At 40.0% G+C, this 20,980-nt stretch overlaps 1 protein-coding gene across 1 annotated transcript in view; it reads left to right on the top strand.

Moving 5' to 3' along the window:
• Brwd1 (bromodomain and WD repeat domain containing 1) overlaps positions 1–20,980 on the top strand; it is a 107,750-nt gene that overhangs the window by 10,185 nt on the left and 76,585 nt on the right. The window contains exons 2-10 of the mRNA XM_013027337.1: positions 5,399–5,549; positions 7,636–7,734; positions 8,072–8,232; positions 9,958–10,179; positions 13,658–13,758; positions 15,713–15,783; positions 16,739–16,839; positions 18,590–18,630; positions 19,796–19,894. Of these exons, the coding sequence (XP_012882791.1) occupies positions 5,399–5,549; positions 7,636–7,734; positions 8,072–8,232; positions 9,958–10,179; positions 13,658–13,758; positions 15,713–15,783; positions 16,739–16,839; positions 18,590–18,630; positions 19,796–19,894 (1,046 nt within the window). The remainder of the gene's footprint in view (positions 1–5,398; positions 5,550–7,635; positions 7,735–8,071; positions 8,233–9,957; positions 10,180–13,657; positions 13,759–15,712; positions 15,784–16,738; positions 16,840–18,589; positions 18,631–19,795; positions 19,895–20,980) is intronic.

Below are 20,980 nucleotides of genomic sequence, written 5' to 3'. Positions count from 1 at the left end.
TGACGGGTCTGACAGCCCCTCTCCCCCGAGGCCCCGTTTGGGGTTTGTTTTGGCCGGAGAGAGTCCGGGGAATGGGGGGGAGGCGGCGGCTCCGGGCGGAGGTGGGGGCGCCCCCGTGTGGGACGGGGGTGGGTCTCCAGGTGCGGCCGCCCGCCAGGGGGCGGGGCACGCCCGTCAGCCACTCCGCGGCGCGCTCTCATAGCTTTCTCTCTCGACCGCACTTGCAACTCGAGCTCTGGTTGGCCCTCCTCTTTCTGCCCCGCCCACGCCTTCCGACCACTTGTTTCCTAGGAGCACACGGGTCATTAGTCTGTGAAGGTGGACTAGTGTTTTCCCCGAGTTGGGCTTCTGTTTTTTATGTTTTTCTCCGGCAGCGAGATACCGAATATGTCATTGGATCTGTGCTGTGAATAGTACAATATTTGTTGAGTGTCGAGATTTAATTTTTGATTAGTTTTACACTTTGACCTAGCAGTGTATAATGCGGGCTTTAAATGGACTAGTTGTCTTTGTTTGACTAGTAATACCTTTGTTCTTTACACCTTGTGAATCTCTTTTGCCATCCTCTATAATTCTTTTCCCCCACAGTTAACACCACTGGGCAGGAGTCAGGGCCTGGGTGTTCTCCTGAGTAGCTTTTGCTCAATGCCAAGTGCTCTACCACTTCAGTCACAGCTCCACTTTTGGATTTTTTTGATATTTAATTGGAAATTAGAGTCTTACAGACTTTTCTGTCCGGACTGGCTTCAGACCGAGATGCTCAGATCTCAGCCTTCTGAGTAGATGGGATGACAGTCATGAGCTGCTTGGCGCCTACCAATATTTGACAATTTTAGTAGAAGGAACAAAGGATTTCTTTTGTTGCCAGGCCATGTTCATCATATTGTACGAAGAGAACAGTTGAAAAAAAGAAGCCTATGGAGTGGATTTTCCAATGGTTTTAAAACAGGCAAACCTTCAGTGAAATATTAGCCTTTTGGAGACAGGATCTTACTATATAGCCGAAGGTTGGCTTGGAACATGGAGTAGCTCTGCTACAGCTTTCTGAATGCTGGAATTAAGAATTTGCACCAAGATGTCTGGCTACTATTAAGCTTTTTTTTGTGTGTGGTTTTGGGGATTAAGATTTTATTTTTATTTTATTTATTTTGGTTGTGGAACTTGAATTTAAGGTTTGGGCGCTCTCCCTGAGCCTTGTGCTCAAGGCTAAAGCTCTACCACTTTGAGCCACAGCTCCACTTTCTTGGTTTTCTGGTGATTAATTGGAGATAAGAGTCTCACAGGCTTTCCTGCCCAGGCTGACTTTGAACCATGATACTCAGATCTCAGCATCCTGTGTTGCTAGAATTACAGGCTTGAGCTACCAGCACCCAGCAAGGTTGATTCTTGATTGACTAACATGATTTAGATTTATAAAAGGCCAGCGTTTTCCTTAACACCTTCCTCTCCCCCAAAGAAATTGTCTTTACAATGTAGTTATATTGGCATTTAGTTTTTCTTTTTTAAATTTTATTAGCTTTAGTTACACAAGGGAGATTTCACTTTGACATACCTCCTTCTCCCTTCCCACTTGAGATTATTCACATATGTACAATACTGACCATATTCTCCCTTTTGATTCTCCTCATCCTGCTTATAACCATCACTCATCAGAGCCTGTTTTAACTTTATACCAAGGTACAAGATGCCAAGGTATGGTTGAATATAAAACATTCACATATTCTAATCAGAACAATCTACTCATTGTTCTTTGTCACCTAAATTTGAGTAAGGTTTTTGTGTGTGTATGTATATACATACACAGTCTTGGAGCTTGAACTCAGGGCCTGGGAACTCTCTCTGAGCTCGGGGCTCAAGGCTAGTGCTAGTGCTTTGCCACTTTGAGCCACAGCTCCATTTCTGGCTTTTTATTTTTTATGAAGTGAGTAGTTAATTGGTGAGAAGAGTCACACTTTCCTCCCCTGCCCCTAACCGTCAGTCTCAGATGGAGCCTCCTATATAGGATTGCAGGCATGGGTCACTGATGCCTGGCTTGAGTGATTTTGTGTGTGTGTGTGTGTGTGTGTGTGTGTGTGCAGAATAACTTCATCTGAAAATATTTAACACCACTTACACATTTAGTTAAATTTTTGTGAGCAAGTATCTGATAAGCTTAGTCAACTCTGTGAGGTAAACTCCCCCTCCCCCCCAGGGTCTGGGGCTTGGGGCATGGTTATCTGACTTCTGTCATATCTCCCGTACTTTTCTTCACTGTTAGCAGCTTTTGCTATGATTGCTCTTGGACCCAAATCCTACTTCTGCCTGTGGAATAGTTGAATTTAAAGGTATACATCATTCCTTGCTAGTATTTCACTTTTATAAAAATAGCGAATTTATTTTGCAAATTCTTTTTGTCATATCAAATAAAAGTTCAGTAACTGAAAAACCACTGTCAGAATAAATGTAACAATAAATATAACATAAGTCTGCAGTTTCTTTTTTTCCTCCATTTTTGCTTATTTGTATACTTTGCTGAATTCTGAATTAATTTCCTGAGCAGAGAACAGTTGGACCTTCTTGAACACTGTAAGATTAAGGAATCCAAGACTTGGATTGGAGGGCTGGGAAGGTGGCTCACTGGTAGAGTACTTGCCTTGCATGCCTGAGGCCCTGGGTTCGATTCCTCAGCACCACGTAAGCAGAAAAAGCCGGAAGTGATGCTGTGGCTCGTAGTGGTAGAGAGCTAGCCTTGAGCTGAAGAGCTGAGGGACAGCATCCAAGGCCCAGAGTTCAGGCCTCATTACCAACAAAACAAAAACAAACCAAGACTTGGATTGGAGTGCTTTGCCAGATAGAGCTCTATTCGTCTTGGTTTGAGCTTCTTAAAAAAATTTTTTTGAAGTCATTACAAAAGAGACATTTATTTTTAACTTCTTATATTAGTGGTGATATGCAGCAAGATTACATTTACATATGTAATAAGTACATTTCCTTTGGTAAGGTGTCATCTGTTCTCTCATTCTCTCCCATTCCTTCCTTCCCGTCTCCACCCTCAAATTGCATAGTTTACTTTACCAGGGTCCAATGGAAAGCCCTTTATTTTAAAGGACAAAAAGATTAAGCAAACAATGACTAGTTTTTGCATTAGTTAAACAAAGGGAGATTTCATTGTTACATTTCTACATGTTTATAAGATGTTCTAAGCAATCTCATACCTTGTATCCATTCATCCTTCTTGTTTCCCTATCTTTTTTACAGTGAAAACAAACTTTCTTAACTTTTTCTTCTACTGTTCTATATTTTCACTGTTACTCTAAAGACCCTTCATCTTTACTGCAGCTTGTTTCTTCTGTGGAATCTGCATTTTCTTTTGTCTGTCCTGGGTCTTTTTTTCTGGGCCTGGGTGCTGTCCCTGAGCTCTTCAGCTCAAGGCAAGCCCTCTACCACTTGAGCCATAGTGGTTTTCTGGTGGTTTCCTGCCCGGGTTGGCTTTGAACCGTGATCCTCAGATCTCAGCCTCCTGAGTAGCTAGGATAAAGGCGTGAGCCACCAGCGCCCTGCAGAAACTGCATTTTCTTTGTAATTGATTGTAGACATTGGTGGTTCTGTAGGTATTGATAACTTCCAGGCACTTGACACAGTGTAGATTAGAAGCTTGGCTTTTGGTGTTGGCTGCATTGTAATCCTGATTTTTGTTGTCCTTTTTACTTGGTTTTTTAGTCTTTAACAAATACTCTACCCCAAGTGCTTGCCTTGCATGCATGAGGCCCTGGGTTCGATTCCTCAGCACCACATAAACAGAAGCCCGAAGTGGCCTTTAGCTGAAGAGCTGAGAGACAGTGCCCAGGCCCAGAGTTCAGGCCCCATGACCAACCCACCCCCCCAAATACTCTACCCTAATTTCTCTACGTGTATAACAGGGTTGATAATGATAACTAGCTCAACAGGTACTATTGACATGGAAAGAGGTGGTTTTCTAGTACATGTGCAGTAGTAATTACTAATATTTGTTGGTAACAATCCTGATAGAAGGCATAATTATGTAGATGCCTTTTACTTTATGTCCATTTGTAGAGTCTTAACCTGTTTCACTCATGCTGGGGTTGAGTGAATAATGATACTGATCTAAGAGCAGCGCCTGTAACAGCTCAATGCTTAACACTGGTGGTAGAGGTGAGCCATGAGTTTCTTGGCCTTAGTTGCGTTCCCTTTGAAAGAGAGTAGTTTCCATGGCTTACCCAGTCACTGCATTGTATCTAAGGGATTAAAAGTTTTCCTTGCTTCATATTGATCCAAGCACAGCAATTGCACAGTGCATTTTGTCCTTTAAACTTTTTTGTTTGCCAGTCCTGGGGCTTGAACTCAGGGATTGGGCACTGTCCCTGAGCTTCTTTCTGCTCAAGGCTAGCACTCAACTAATTGAGCCCCAGCGCCACTTCCAACTTTTTCCGTTCATGTGGTACAGAGGAATCAAACCCAGGGCTTCATGCATACTAGGCAAGCACTCTATCACTAAGTCACATTCCCAGCCTGTGTCCTTTTAATCCGTACTGATGGCATACCTGTAATCCTAGCTACTTAGGAGGCTGAACTCTGAGGATCTTAGTTTGAAGCCAGCCTGGGCAGAAAAGTCCATAGGATTTGTATCTCTAATTAACCATCAAAAATAGAACTATGGTTTAAGTGAGCACTAGCCTTGAGTGAAAAAGGTAAAGGACAATACAGTACCTAGAACCTTATTTTTATTTTTTGTCTTATTTTTTGCCATTTCTGGGGCTTGAACTCAGGGTTTGGGCACTGTCCCAGAGCCTCTCTGTGCTCAAGACTAGTACTCTACAACTTGAGCCACCGTGCTACTTCCAGCTTTTTCTGTTCATGTGGTACTGAGGAATGGAACGCAGGGCTTCATGCTTGCTAGGCAAGTACTCTACCACTAAGCTACATTCCCAGCCCAAGCTTAGTTTTATTATGAATTCTTTAGTTGTCTTCAGCTCATTATACTTTATCAGAGTTTGTAAACACAGAGTATTGCTTGTATCCCAGTGCACTGACAAGCACTCCTTCAGACATTAGTGGGTGGAGGGAGCCAGGGATGCTATGTGTCTTTCATGTTGGGCTGACAGTTACAGTGCTCTAGCACTTGAACTGCAGCTCAACTTCTGGCTTTTTGTTGGTTAATTGGAGATAGAGTCTCAAACCTCTAATCCTTTTCAAACTGTGATCCTTACTCAGATCTCAAGCCTCCTTCTGGATTTGATTGAAAAGAGATTGAATCCATAGACTAATTTATATTTAAGTTATTTGAAATAGTTTGTAATTTTCAGTATTACATGTTTTATCAGACTTATCCCTGAATGAGTTAATGGTTTTTCATATGGCTGCAAATGACACTGTTATTAAAACATAACTCTCTAACCAGGTCTTGTCCAATAAACATGTGGCTCCTGATCATCTGTTGCAAATCTGCCAGCGCATCGGTCCTATGTTGGATAAAGAAATCCCGCCCAGTATTTCAAGAGTCACTTCTTTACTTGGTGCAGGAAGGCAGTCTTTGCTACGTACAGCAAAAGGTACCTTAATTTGAAGAAGTGTTCTGCTATGTATTAGTAGCTTAAGAATTCTTACTCTAATTGTGAAGTAATGTAAGCATTGTGGAAGAAAGGTGTTAATGTAACTATAAATCATGCTGTGGACTATAAAACTCTCCGCATTTAGCATAGAACAATGAATTTTATTGCGTAAGTGTTTAATGGGTCCTTCTGCATTTAAAAATTGATAAAGAAATAGATGTTAAGCTAAAAAGCTTCAATTTATTCTGAGATGTGTTTGAGGTTTTATCCATGTGAGTTTTAATTTTCTATTTTGTAGCTTACTCATAATCTCATGGAATGTAATTGTATGTGTCTAATAAACTCTTTAAATGCTAGAAGTATTTCCTTTGGTATTTAGATTCCAAAAGCCCTTTGTTATAAGAGAAAGTACTTTCTAAAGTTAGTAGCAGTTTGAAAGTAGCACAAAAAATGTAAACTTGCATGGTCCCTTTTTTTTGCCACTGATTTAATTTTTTGCAAAGTTATGTGTTAGCAAAATGTTTGGAATTGCTATACTTTTCTTGTTAGCGTGGTATAAATGACCTAGACTAAGTATGTGTATGTGATATGATCTATGTATACATGTGGCTAAATTGCTAATGGGCAAGATTGTTGGTTCTTCTGATCTGTAGCATACTTCAAGTTTACCAGGTGATTTTTTTTCTTTTTTTTTTTTTTTTTTGTTAAGAGCTATGTTACTGTGATGCTACCTCTATATGCACCACCAGTATTAAGTTTGACCAGAAAGAACAACCCTCCCTCTTGGTTCCATGCCAGACTGGTTTGTCAGCTTGAGTTCTCAGTGCTCTGTAACTGTGCTGCACTGGGGCTTCAATCAGGAAACTTCCTATCCTTCCTTTTCTGCGTCCTTACAGTGTAATTATCCTACTGGAGGTTGTTATATAGTAGTTGCTTGGGCAGCCTGTTTTGCTTTGTTTTTCTTTGTGTCAAGCTCAATGTTGTTTTGTGATGAGCACTGCTTTAGAACTAACTGGCAGGCCTTAGAAGAAACTCTAGCCAGGTGTCATAGGGTAGGCCATATTTCTGTATTTGTTTTGTACCAGTGCGGTGAGAGGATGCCTTATCACTACTCTTTGGTCACAATAGTGGTGATGAATCCGTTCATGTAAAACCTAACATGCCTGTTAGTTTGGGGCACCCGAGGCTCAGTGGAGGGTTAGTTTGATGCCTTCCCTCCCTTTCTCTCTCAGTTGTGAAAAAGCTAATTTTAATGTCTAGCACAGCATGGACATGAGGTCTGTTCATGACCTGTGTTTTGCTACTAGCTCCTAAAGAGGGGCCAGGCATTTTCGCCTTGGTGCATTTCTTGTAGTTCAAGGAAGGATGGGGCTTTCAAATTAGTGTTCAGACTCTCAGGTCTCTATCCGTGTGTTCTTCTGGAAAAGAGTATCTGTGATTCTAAAACAAGTTTCCAATACTTTCTAAGGAGATAAAAGTCATGGTTAGTATTGTCCAAATTAATTTCAAAACTAAACAAATTAAGTCAAGGATCTTTATATATAAGAATACATTCTTTATAAAAGTTTTTATTTCTCAAACGTTGGATCAGTTGTGATTAAGGGTGCTCATCTTCATATTGGATGGTATAATTCTGCATTGAAATATAAACACATGGCATTCAATGGGACTTGAAGAAAAGACCTGGTCTTCTGGCCGGCCCATCTTTAGTAGTCATTTGCATTGGATCTTTTTAAAGGTCCTGGAACCTTTGAGCCTCAGTTACCTCACTTGTACTTTTGGTGAAAATACCTACCTCACAGGGTTGTTGTGAGGACTCAATGAGATACTGTATGTGGAAAGCACTTTGTGAATTGTAAAGTGCTATTCAAATGTTAGTTGTTGTTGCTGCTGTATCTGAGATGTCTTCAGTTTTCTTTTTCCTTCAGAAATAGTCTAATAAACATCCAGGGCTTTTCTGTTAAAAGTATATTAGCTGGTAAAACTTTGAATAAAACAGTTTATTACAATATACGTAAGTATTCTATAAAATCTTTCTGGGGGTTAACTTTCAAGGTTTTATGTGTATCTAAAATTCGTTTTAAAGACTGCAGGCACACAGTCTGGAAGGGCTCTGCCTTTGCTGCTCTTCACAGAGGAAGGCCTCCCGAAATGCCGGTGCATTATGGTTCCCCGCCAAATCTTGGTAAGTGACTTGGCCTTTGAGACCTCCGAAACTGTGCTTTTAAGTTGTTGACAGAATTTACAAATGTGGTCTTAGAGTTGGAAAGGAAGTACTCGGTAGTGTTGTTGTTTAGTAGTAAGTGTCATATTTTAAATGGTTTCCTTAACAAAATTAGAAATTAAGGAAAGCAGTTGTGTTTTGATAAGAAATCTTAGTACTTCTAGTAGGCTAGAATTGGCAAGAAACTTTCCCTAGGATTTCTCAGATATATTTTATAATCTTCTAGAAATTGTTTTGGAATTTTTCTTAGTGTTTTCCATAACTCCCCTTAACTGTTCTCATTGTTTTTATTTCCTAGTGGAGATCCATCGAGGAAAACAACTCACAGGGTGCTCCACTTTTAGCACAGCATTTCCAGGAACTCTGTATCAGCATATAAAAATGCACAGGAGGATTCTTGGACATCTGTCTGCTGTTTACTGTGTAGCATTTGATAGGACAGGACATAGAATCTTTACAGTGAGTTAACATTTTGACCTCAATGTGGTGCCCCTTAGGTACTTAAGTGTGCTTCAGGATCACCTAGGGTAGGGCTGGGAACAGCCAGCCTTTTTCAGCTTCAGAATCATTTATAAATGCAGGACAGACATACAACTCCTCTGCTGCTTCTTGTCTACTGCTCACAGCCCTCTGCCTGAATTGATCATTTTGTATGGCCCTCCAGTGATGATCTACACGTAAAAATGGCTGTTGGCAGAGAATTCTCCACTCTTCACTAGGAAATTTTATCAAGCATGATTTTGACTAAATACATCTGGTGTTGGGGGTCCTGAATTTGTACTTTGATTAAGTATTTCAGGTGACTAAGTAACATAGTCATAATTGGGCTGTTTAAGAGACTTTCTAGAGCAGTAGTTCTTTAGCATGAGCGTTAAGGGTACTTGAAAACATATATAAGTAAAATTTTCTTTTTAGCTTTTTGTAGACTTAATGAATTATATTGTAAGCTAAATAAGTGCTATATTAAAAAATTCAACAATAAAAACTTTCTAAAACTGAAACCATTAGTGATAATTATGCTCATTGATTAATCTGATCAGTGAAAATAGTGTTTACTGGTTCTAGTGTCCCAGTTATTAGAAAACTGTATAAAAATAAAATTTCCTGAATTTTTAAAAATTATTTTTTTGGGGGGCTCGAACGTAGGACCTGGGTGCTATCCTTGAGCTTTTCTGCTCAAGGCTAATGCTGTATCACTTGAACACAGCTCCACTTCTGGCTTTCTTGATGCTTGGTTGTAGATAAGAGTCTCATGGTCTTTCCTGCCCTGGTCGGCTCCAAACTGATCAGCCGATCTCAGCCTTTTAAGTAATCAGGATTACAAATGTGAGCCACTAGCACCTGGATCCATTTTTAGTATTCTATTTTTTTTTTTGTCAGTTGTGGGGCTTGAACTCAGCCTGGGTGCTGTCCTTGAGCTCTTCAGCTTAAGGCTATCCCTCTTCCTCTTGAGCCACAGTGCTACTCTGGTTTACTAGTGGTTTATTGGAGATAAGAGTCTCACGGATTTTGCTGCCTGGGCTGGCTTTGAACAGAGATCCTCAGATCTCAGCCTCCTGAGTAGCTAGGATTAGAGGTATGAGCCACTGGCGCCTGGCTCTTTCCAGTATTTTTAAGGGGACAGTTAAATGAATGAAAAGCTTGTAGTTGTGATTCAGAGCATACACAATGTTGCATGATGAGTGCTGGTTTGTATTGTAATTTGTGACACTGTCACTGGGTAATTTGAATTGGTGGTATTTTCCTACTACTTTTTCATTCTTTCTGGATTGACACTTAGTCTTGTTTTCCAGGCTAGGAAATTTAGATCTGTACTTGTATACATATTATTTAGCCTCCTAAGTTATACCAATATGAATTAGTTCAGACATGATTATATATGTGAGCAGGAATCTTCAGTTAGATATATTACTTGATAGAGAATTTTCAGGAAAAATAGCATTGATAAGGTGCTTTGATCCCTAGAAATGGTACTGTTACTGTATCTTTATGTATATTTTGAAGAAAAGTATTCTATTATGCATATTATACATGTGTGCTGACTGAGGATCAGTTTAGACACTGTTGTTGGAAGTAGAGGAAGAGTTATAGTTACTTAATTTGGGTAATGTAAAAAGGCACTTTTTAAAGTATTTTTACTAGACTTACTAGTCTAATACTTACATTTGGTGTATTTTCTCTCAGGGTTCGGATGACTGTTTGGTAAAGATTTGGTCAACACATAATGGCCGCCTGCTGTCCACATTAAGAGGTCATTCTGCAGAAATTTCAGATATGGCCGTAAACTATGAGAACACCATGATTGCTGCAGGGAGCTGTGATAAGATCATTCGAGTGTGGTGCTTGAGGACCTGTGCCCCAGTGGCTGTGCTGCAAGGACACACGGGATCAATCACGTCTTTACAGGTCAGTGAGCCACGCGGACACATCTGCGTGCTCTTGCCTTTTCCTTTAAAACTCGATCTTTGGAGCTGAGGAATAGCAAAATGTGTAGTAATTACACGCTGGTTTTGAAACTGAGGTAATTATGAGAATATGTGATCATTGATATTTTACACAAATCATGCAGGACTAACATAGGACCTCATGTAGTAGAGCTCCAAAGTCTTCAAAGGTGATGCGTAGCCTTTTATTTTTATTTTTTGTGCTGGTCTTGAGGCTTGGACTCAGTGCCCGTGTACTGTCTCTTAGCTTTTTCTCTCATGGTTGACTGTCTACCACTTGAGCCACAACTCTACTTCTAGATTTTTGGTAGTTCGTTGGAGAAGAGTCTCACAGAGGTTTTTTTTTTTTTTGGCGTGGCTTGGCTTCATATTGGGATTCTCAGATCTCAGCCTCCTGAGTGGCTAGGATTAGAGGATGAGCCACTGAACCCCAATTAGTAATTTGATATGGTTTGTTTGTTCTTGCTTTTTGCAAGTGGAATCATATTCAGAAAATAATTACCTGTGCCTTTAATAGGGGGACAGGGCTCCTGTATGTAGATAACTAGTCTTTCCAGCATCATTTGTTGCTGTTGCTTTCCAGTGTATGTTTTGGCATTTTTGTCCAAAATGAGATGGATGTAGTTTTATTTTTTGGGTCTTCTATTTGCGTACAATTCTCTTTCTTTTCTTTTTTTTTTTTTTTTTTTGTTGGTCATGGGGTTTGAACTCTGGGCCTAGGCGCTGTCCCTCAGTTCTTCCGTTCAAGGTGAGTGCTCTACCATGTGAGCCACAGCACCACTTCCTGGGTCTTCTGTTTAGTCATTGGTTTTTGTGTCTTTTTGTGCCAGTACCATTCTGTTTTTATTACTGTGGCTATATAGTATAATTTGACATCTGGTATTATGATACCTGCAGCATTTATTTACATATTTATGTCAGTTGTGGGGCTTGAACTCTGGGCCTGGGCACTGTCTTTGAGCTCTTCACCTCAAGGCTAGTGCTCTACCACTTGAGCCACAGCACCACTTATGGTTTTCTGATGGTTAATTGGACATAAGAGTATCAAGGACTTTCCTGCCTGTGCTGGCTGTGAACTATAATCCTCAGATCTTAGTTTCCTGAGTAGCTAATATTTCAGGCCTGAGCCACTGAAACTTCTTGAGTTTTACTTTTTTTTTTTTTTTTGTCAATTGTGGGTTTGAACTCAGGGCCTGGACACTGTCCCTGAGCTTTTTTACTCAAAGCTAACATGCTAGCACTTTGAGCTGCAGCACCACTTCGAGTTTTCTGGTGGCTAATTGGAGATAAGAGTCTCATGGACTCTCCTACCCAGGCTGGCTTTGAACCATGATCTTCAGGTCTCAGCCTCCAGAGTAGTTACAGGCGTAAGTCACTGGCACCTATGTCAGTTGTTTTCTTTTAGAGCTTGAGTTATGTCCTTCTATTACCTCCTTGAATTTAGACTTCGTTTGTTTGTTTTGTCTGTCTTGGGGCCTGAACTCTGGGCCCTGAGTACTGTCCCTCAGCTCTTCAGCTCAAGGCTAATGCTCTACCATTTGGGCCACAGCACCACTTCTAGCTTTTTCTTCTTATATGGTGCTTAGGAATTGAACCCAGGGCTTTATGCATGCAAGGCAAGCACTCTTATCACCGAGCCACTTCCCAGCCTCGAATTTAGACTTTGTGTTGAGAAATCTGCCGTTAAGTGTCACCTGCCTCTACTTTGTAGCTTTCAGTATTCTTCTGGATCTTGGCTGTTCGGTGTCTGTAAGCTGCTTTTATTGAGGTTGGAGAAGTTTTCTGCTATTGTTTTATTAAATAGTTTCTCAGTGCCTTCAGTTTGTATTTCTTCGTATATCTGTGATTGGAGGTTTGGTATTTTGATGGAGTATGAATGGCCTTGTAACTTTAATTCATATTTTTTTAGTCTGTTTCAACATTTTTGATTATTTGATCCAATTTCTTCAGCTCAAGGCTAGTGCTCTACCACTTGAACCACAGCACCACTTTGGCTTTTTCTGCTTATGTGGTGCTGAGGAATCGAACCCAGGGCCTCATGCATGCAAGGCAAGCACTCTACCACTAAGCCACCCTCTCAGCCCCATCTTTAATTACTTTTTTTTTTTTGTTGGTCATGGGGCTTGAACTTGGGCGCTGTCCCTGTGCTCTTCAGCTCAAGGCAAGTGCTCTACCCCTTGAGCCACAGCGCCACTTCCGGTTTTCTAGTGGTTTATTGGAGATAAGAGTCTCAGGGATACTCCTGCCCAGGCTGGCTTTGAACCTCGATCCTCAGATCTCAGCATCCTGAGATGCTAGGATCAGCTAGGATTACAGGTATGAGGTACCAGTGCTTGGCCCTTTTTTTTTTTGTCCGTTGTGGGTCTTGAACTCTGGGTCAAGGCAAGCACTGTACTACTGAGCCACATGTAATTTTTTTTTTTCTTTCGGTTGTGTGGCCTGAACTCTGGGCCTGGACGCTGCCCCTCAGCTCTTCGGCTCAAGGCTAGCTCTCTACCACTTGAGCCACAGCGCCACGGTTTTCTGAGTGGTTTATTAGAGATAAGAATCTCACAGACTTTCCTGCCCGGGCTGGCTTTGAACCATAATACTCAGATCTCAGCCTCCTGAGTATCTAGGATTACTGACACCCAGCTCCTTTAATTCTTTATACCTTATTTTCAGTTTGTTCTGTTCTATAAGCTAGACTTTGGATTGAGTTTTCTTCATTTACAGGAGTTCAGTTTGTTTTTCAAGATTTCTGTACTTTCATTGAGTTTCTCTTTTGTATTCTGGATTGTCTTCTTCATTTCATTTGGCTGTTTGAATTCTCTAGTAGTTTGATTCTTGTGTGAATTTCTGCTTGTACATAAAGTCCTTTGTTTCATTACTCTTTTTTTTTTTTATTGAGCTTGTATTTGAACATTTTTCCTGTTCTTTATCACTGGAGTCCATTGTTGTAGTTACTGGCTTTACTTTTTTTTTCTGGTAATGGTGCTTGAACTCAAAGCCTCACACTCTAGGCTTGTTTGCTCATGGCTGCTGCTTCACTACTTGAGTCATACTTCCAGCTCCACGTTTTTGTCTGTTGGAGCTAAGTCTCTTAGATTTTGCTGCCTGACCTGGCTACATACTGCAATTCTTCAGCACCCAGCTTCTTGAATAGCTAGGATTATAGATGTGAGCCACTGGCACCTGGTTTTATATGAGGGACTTGCATGTTTTGTATACATCTTGTTATTCACAGTGAAGGTTTTTTTTTTTTTTTTTAGTTTTGTCTTTCATTGGTCACATTATGTGTAAGTTAATTGTTAGATTTTTTTAAATAAAATATTAACTATATATTTGTGTTTTATTGCCTTAGCATGTCAGTTGAAGTTAACTTTGGAAAATAGTTAAGTGTGTAACTTGAGTAGAAACTCCTAGTAACTGAATTATGTATTTATATTACTGATTTTTAGTTTAGCCCTATGGCCAAAGGCTCCCAAAGATACATGGTTTCCACTGGTGCTGATGGAACAGTTTGTTTTTGGCAGTGGGATTTAGAATCCCTAAAATTCAAGTAAGTGAATTTATTTAATAAATCCTTTTCAGTGCAATTGAATTTGATTACAAAGGGCGATGATGAATTGTGGTGGTCTTTTTACTCTGAACTTTCACTGTCTTACAACAGAGGTGTTACATGAACCTTTATGTTTCTGCACTTATTTAGAGAGTTGGAAATAAGATAAGCACAACTTTGTCTCTTGGTGATTACATTTGTATGTAAGCAAAGTGAAATAATATATGTTAACCATTTAAGTTAGAAATATACAGTTAGATACGTAATGAGAGCTGCCACAGTGACACTTGGAGACCACTGCTGGGTTATAGATCAGTCTAGTGACTGCTTAGCCCTTCACATGCAGGAACTGAAGTATGTTTAGTTAGATTTAAAAGTTGATACTTGGGCCACTTGTTAGAAAACTTGTCTAAGTATGGTTTAAACAATTAGAGTCCATGGATTTTTGAGCTATTATATTTCAATTGTTTCTTTTTTTTTTTTTATGGTAGTGGAGATCTCTCCAGAGCCCTGTGCATGCTCAGCCAGCCTTTTTTGTCTGAACTGTATTTCCAGTCCCAGGTGCCCCTGAGGTTTTGAACTCAGGACCTTGTGTTTGATAGGCAATGTCCACTTGAGCCATGAAGCCAGTTCTTCCTTTGGTTATTTGTCAGGTAGGGTCTCACATTGTTTTTTTTTTTTGGTCAGTCATGGGGCTTGAACTCTGGGCCTGCCTGGGCACTGTCCCTGAGCACTTCAGCTCAAGGCAAGCACTCTACCACTTGAGCCACAGTGCCACATCTGGTTTTCTGGTGGTTAATTGGAGATAAGAGTCTCATGGACTTTCTTGCCTAGGCTGGCTTTGAACCTTGATCCTCAGATCTCAGCTTCCTGAGCTGCTAAGATTACAGGTGTGAGCCACCGGTGCCTGGAAGTCTCACATTTTTGACCTGGGCACATCTTGGACCATGATCTTCTTACCTACAAGTTCCTACTTAGTGGGACCCACAGATACATACTACCACATCCTGATCATTGAGATAAGGACATTGGTAACTTTTTGCCTGGGTTGGCCTTGAATAATGATCCTCCTAATCTTTGCTTCCCTGAGTAGCGAGTCAGTATGTCTTGCTAGGTCAAGTATATATTCGTTTGCAGTGTAGGAATTTGAACGCAGGGCTTCATATTTGCTAGGCAGGTACTCTGCCTCTTACTTGAGTCATACCCCCAATCATGTATTTTTGATGAAAACAGTGTTATCAAATTCGTGCTAGAAGGTGTGAAAGATTTGTTATGTATTAAAGAATAAAGTACCATTAAAATTATACTAACAATTGATATGTTGATACTTTAGATACTTTGGTTAGATAAAATTTATCTCCCATTCCTGTCTTTATTTCATTCTTGCAGTGGGTTCTCACTATATTGCTTCCACTGGCCTTGAACTTCAGAGTCATATCACCACAGTGTCATGAGTAGCTAGGATTAGAGATTTTTTTTTACCACTGTGTGAAACAAAGTTTTATTATTTTGCCTTGCTGGGAATTGAACCTTGGGCTCCATGCATGGTAGATAAATGCTCTATAGCTGAGCAATATCTGTGCAGTATCTGTGGCCTATGGGGCCCCCCCTTTTTTTTTTAGAAGTGTGACTAGGAAAAGTTTGGCTCTCAGTGATGTACCCTGGTACAGGGTACAGGATGTGTATTCCCTGCTTGATAGTCTTGCCAGTGGGTCCTCTTGGCCCCTGTGTTTTATTCACCTTGCTTCAGAAATGGCTTTGCATTTGCATGAGGGTTGCGATTAGACTTCATGCTCAAAGTTCGTGCAGATGTTATGGCATAGGTAGAACTGTGTGTGCGGTGGGGTATTAGGGGAATAAGCTTATAGTGTTTAAATATGCTAGATTGAAACCATAATGTAAGTGTGTTAATGTGTTAAACTAACGGATTTCAAAACATGTTCTTCTTTTAAAGTCCACGTCCCTTGAAGTTCACTGAAAAGCCTAGGCCAGGTGTTCAAATGCTTTGTTCTTCTTTTAGTGTTGGTAAGGTAACTTTATTTCTTAACTTTATTTTAGCATTTATTAAATAACCATATTACTGCTAAGAACCTTTATCAGAAAGATGATAAATGGCTTCAAATCTTCACTTTATTAGACTTAATATGAATTAGCCTTTTTCTTGTCTTGTACCTTATTCAGATTTCCTCTGATTTCTAGAAGTAGTCAGTCAGTGGCAATGGTAAAACTGAAGCTCAAGGTGTTCACATAATCTCCTCTGTCGCAGTCCTGTGTGGAATATTCTCTGTGGTTTTAAGTCTACTTATTTTTGTACATTTAAATTTGTTTTCCATACCAACTTTGGTGACATTACTTGTTTTTCTTATTTATTTATTTTTGTGCCGGTACTGGGGCTTGGACTCAGGGCTTGGGTGTTTTTCCTTTTTCTCACAAGGTTGGTACTCTACCCATTGAGTCACATCTCTACTGCAGCTTTTTAGTATTTAACTGGAGATAGGAGTCTTACGGACTTCTCTTCCTCTGCTTGCTTTGAACCACATAGCTGGGATTATAGATGTGAGCCACTGGCCCCTGGCACCATTTTTCTTTTCTTGTACAGCAAACTTTTGTGGTGTTCTTTTTAACGGAAGGAGAATCTGAAATGCTGGTAAGCTGTGTATTCCAAAGCAAGATATAAACGTTTGGAAACCAGAATCTCCCTTTTCCTGTTATTTTAAAACTCTGGCAGTTAAATGGACACTTTACTTCATTTATATAGAATGAGACTGAACATTTGGATTCGCTTTACTTCATTTATATAGAATGAGACTGAACATTTGGATTTGCTTTCTTAACAAAGCAACAAGTATAACTGAATCTATATAATGAGCTAGAAAATGGATTTGTTGAGATAAATCGAGTTTTTCTGTGTTTCAGTAAAGAAACTGATTCAAATACTTGTTACAATCTGAATGTTTAAACCTTAATATTTTTATTTCAGGTGGTATGTTTTTGGCTACAGGTAGTACTGATCATGTTATCAGAATGTATTTTTTGGGTTTTGAAGCACCTGAAAAAATCGCAGAACTTGAAAGCCATACTGTAAGCATTCATATTTTAAAATTCTGTAGATTAATTGCTAGTAGTTGTATTATTGCTAAGATTATCATTCTGATTTATTTTAGCTCACTTTCTACTTTGCAAATGAATTTTAATGTTTTTTTTTTTTTTGTCAGTGGTGGGGCTTGAACTCTGGGCCTGGGCTCTGTCCTTCAGCTCTAGGCCAGCTCAAGGCCAGGGCTCTACCATTTGAGTCACAGCACCACTTCCAGTTTTCTGGTAGTTAATTGGAGACAATAGTCTCAGTCTTTTCTGCCCAGGCTGGCTTTGAACCAATATCCTGAGATCTCAGCTAGGATCAGTAGCCTAGCTCAGATCAGTAGCTAGGATTATAGGTGTGAGCCTCCAGAGCCCAGCTTGTTAATATTTTGAGACCAGATCTTCTTAGGTACTACAGACTTACCAGGAACTTGAGATCCTCCTGACTCAACCTTCTGAATAATGGGTTTAAAGGCATGTACTACCATGTCTGGCTTATTTTAAAGTTATTTGTGGCTATTTTGTTAGATTTATAGTATTAAGTCATAGTTGCATTTCTAAGATGAATCATTCATTCTGAATCTCATTTTTTCTCACTGTAATGAAGATTGAACCCAACTCTCAGGCATGCTGGCCACTGTAACACTAAGCTATATCCCAGCCCTGATTGTGGTGGTATTCTCATTTTCACTGAAGCATATTCAGCAATTGAAATTTTAATTAAAATTTTGAAGCCAGGCGCTGGTGGCTCACGCCTGTAATCCTAGCTACACAGGAGGCTGAGATCTGAGGATTGTGGTTTAAAACCAGCTGGGGCATAATATCCCCAAGAAACACTAATCTTCAATTAACCACTCAAAAACCGGAAGTAGAGTTGTGGCTCAAAGTGGTAGCATTATTTATTTATTTAATTTAGTCATGGGGCCTGAACTCAAGGCCTAAGTGCTGTCCCTTAGCTCTTTTGCTCAAGGCACCACTTGAGCCACAGCACCACTTCTGGTTTTTAAGTGGTTAATTGGTGATAAGAGTCTCACAGAGATTTTTCTGCCTGGGCTGGCTTCAAACTGTGATTCTCAAATCTCAGCATCCTGAACAGTTACAACTATAAGCATGAGCCACTAGGGCCTGGCTTTTAATTTTATTTCATATTTATAAAAATGAAAATGTACGAGATGGATTTTTTAATTCTTTTCTGGACAAGCACATAGATATGCTTTAAATGATGGGTTGTCATTGCCACTCAGAGTAACAGGTTGAGAATAGTCTGATTTTACAGTGGTTATTCACTGAAAAACCTGATTATAACATTGGTTCAACTGGGTTTGTTTCCAGTTGTCTATGACCTAGCAATAAGCAGTAGTAGTAGTATTCTACGATATAGGTCAGGATCTGCTCATCTTTTTCTCTAGAAAGTTCTAAGGAAGACAGTTGTATTCAGAAGCTATTTGATACACAGACCCAAGACACTTTAAAAGAAAAGATTTTTTTGCCTATAAGTAATCAAAGTGATAACGCTTTGAATTTCTTCAAAGTTAATATTTTATCATTGTTCACATATTACTCCTTTTCCTTTCTAGAATGTTTTAGTAGTCTTGTTAGATACCTAATTGCCATTGCATTTAAAGGCACAATGCATGTAGAACAGCTGTAAATCTTTTGTTAAATCAGTTACTTCTAACACTCATATTTTAAGTTGAATTTGTAATCTATGTAGATAACCATTTTCTTGCATTTTGTTTTTTTTCCCCTTTAGGATAAAGTGGATAGTATACAATTTTGTAATAATGGTGACCGGTAAGTGTGTATTTTGGTGTTTGTATGTTTACAAGGAAATAGGATACAGTACACACTAGTGAAATTAATACATCAGTTTGCTTTCGCCCTTTTTTGTTTTTAATTGACAGATAATAATAGTATATGTTCATAGGGTACAGTAGTTGTGTGTGTGTGTGTATTTCTTTTTTTCCTCAGTCTTAGGGATTGAAATCAGGGTCTGGGCACTGTCCCCTGCGCTTCTCTGTGCTCAATGCTAGCACTCTACTACTTGAGCCACAGTGCCAATTCTGGCTTTTTTCTGTTTATGTGATACTGAGGAATGGAACCCAGGGCTTCATGCATGCTAGGCAAGCACTCTACCACTAAGCCACATTCCCAGCCTAAGGAAGTGATTTTTTTTTTTGTCAGTTGTGGGGCTTGAATTCTCTGGGCCTGGACACTGTTCCTCAGCTCTTCAGCTCGAGGCAAGCGCTCTACCGCTTGAGCTACAGCGCCACTTTCGGTTTTCTAGTGGTTTATTGGAGATAGGAGTCTCAAGGTCTTTGCTGCCTGGACTGGCTTTGAACCGCAATCCTCGGATCTCAGCCTCCTGAGTAGCTAGGATTATAGGTGTGAGCCACTGGCGCCCCGCTAAGGAAGTGATTTTTTAACAAAGGAGGAAGGAATGGAAATGTGAAAAGGAGATGGGTTTGATTGGGATATGTTGTATACATGTATGGAAATACCACAAATACACATGCTAATAATCTTTTTCCAGCTAGGTGCCTGTGGCTCATGCCTGTAATCCTGACTACTCAGTAGGCTCAGATTGAGGATTACAGTTTAAAGGCAGCCCAGCAGGAAAGTCCATGAGACATTTACCTCCAGTTAACTACCAAAAAAGTTGGATGGAAGTAGAGCTGTATCTTAAGTGGTAGAGTGCTAGCTTCAAGCAAAAAATCTCAAGAACATCATCAAAACCCAGGACTAACACACACACACAAGTCTCTGTCTACAGTTGTTGTGATAATATTCTGCAGTATGTCATTTTATTCTGATGGTTATAGTACTGGGGTTTGAACTCAGCGCCTGTGCTAGTTAGGCAAACAATGTACCACAGAGCTCCTCCCAGTCCTGGTGATATTAATTATAGCCTGTGTTGACAAGTATGTGAGTAGACTTATCTTTTTCTTAATATTTTAAGCTTCCTGAGTGGTAGCAGAGATGGAACAGCACGGATTTGGAGATTTGAGCAGTTAGAGTGGAGAAGCATTTTGTTGGATATGGCTACCAGAATTTCAGGGTAAGTTGAAATTATTACAAGTAGATGTGGCATAGTTTTCTCTCTGTAGATGTTGGCTATTTGTTGAGGGGGTTAACCTGTTATAAAAACCATGGAGTGTACTCATTACCTCACTCATGTAACTATAACCCTCTGTATAGTATCTTTATAATAAAAAAAAAAATTTCAGAGTTTTAAAAAAAAAGAAAAAGCCATGGAATTGGGCTCTGGAGGCACATGCCTGTAATCCTAGCTACTCAGGAATCTGAGATCTGAAGATCTTGATTCAAAGCCAGCATGGTCAAGAATGCCTATGAAACTTTTTCTTTTCTATTTTTTTGTCGGTCGTGGGGCCTGAACTCTGGGCCTGGGTGCTGTCCCTCAGCTCTTCAGCTCAAGGCTAGCACTCTACCACTTGAGCCACAGTGCCACTTCCGGCTTTTTTCTTTTTGCTTATGTGGTGTTGAGGAATCGAACTCAGGGCCTCATGCATGCAAGACAAGCACTCTACCACTGAGCCACCTTCCCAGCCACTGAAACTCTTTAATAAGCTACTCAGGAAGAGCTGTTAGTGGTAGCTTAAGTGCTAGCATGCCAGCCTTGCAAAAAAGAAGCTAAGGGACAGTGCTCAGGCCCTGAATTCAATCCTCAGGACTGCCACCAACAAAAACAAAAAGCAGTGGTCTAAGTGAATTACTGTGTTCTGAATGTCTGTCTTATATATCTAAACTCACGTAAGGAAGTGTGTAATGAATTTTCATTACCGGACTGGCCTCTTTCTTAGGCTTTGCATTTAAAACTTCCTTAACAGCCAGTTGTTTACACCTGTAATCCTAGCTACTTAGAGGCTGAGATATGAAGATCACAGTTCACCAGCATCTTGGGCAAGAAAGTCTGTGAGACTCTTTATTATCAATTAATCACAGAAAAAGCTGGAAGTGGAGCTGTAGCTTACGTGGTAGAGTGCTAGCCTTGAGCAAAAGGAACAGTGCCAAGGCCGAGTTCAAGTCTCAGGGCTGACAAAAGCAAATAAAAAACCTTTTGAGTTAGAAAATAAAATGGAAAAATAAGTTTGACCAGTGTGACAATTTTACTCTTTTTTTTTTT

The sequence above is a fragment of the Dipodomys ordii genome, unplaced genomic scaffold, assembly GCF_000151885.1.
Source record: "Dipodomys ordii isolate 6190 unplaced genomic scaffold, Dord_2.0 Scaffold103, whole genome shotgun sequence".
Classification (NCBI taxonomy): domain Eukaryota; kingdom Metazoa; phylum Chordata; class Mammalia; order Rodentia; family Heteromyidae; genus Dipodomys; species Dipodomys ordii.
This window is presented reverse-complemented; position numbering and strand designations above follow the sequence as displayed.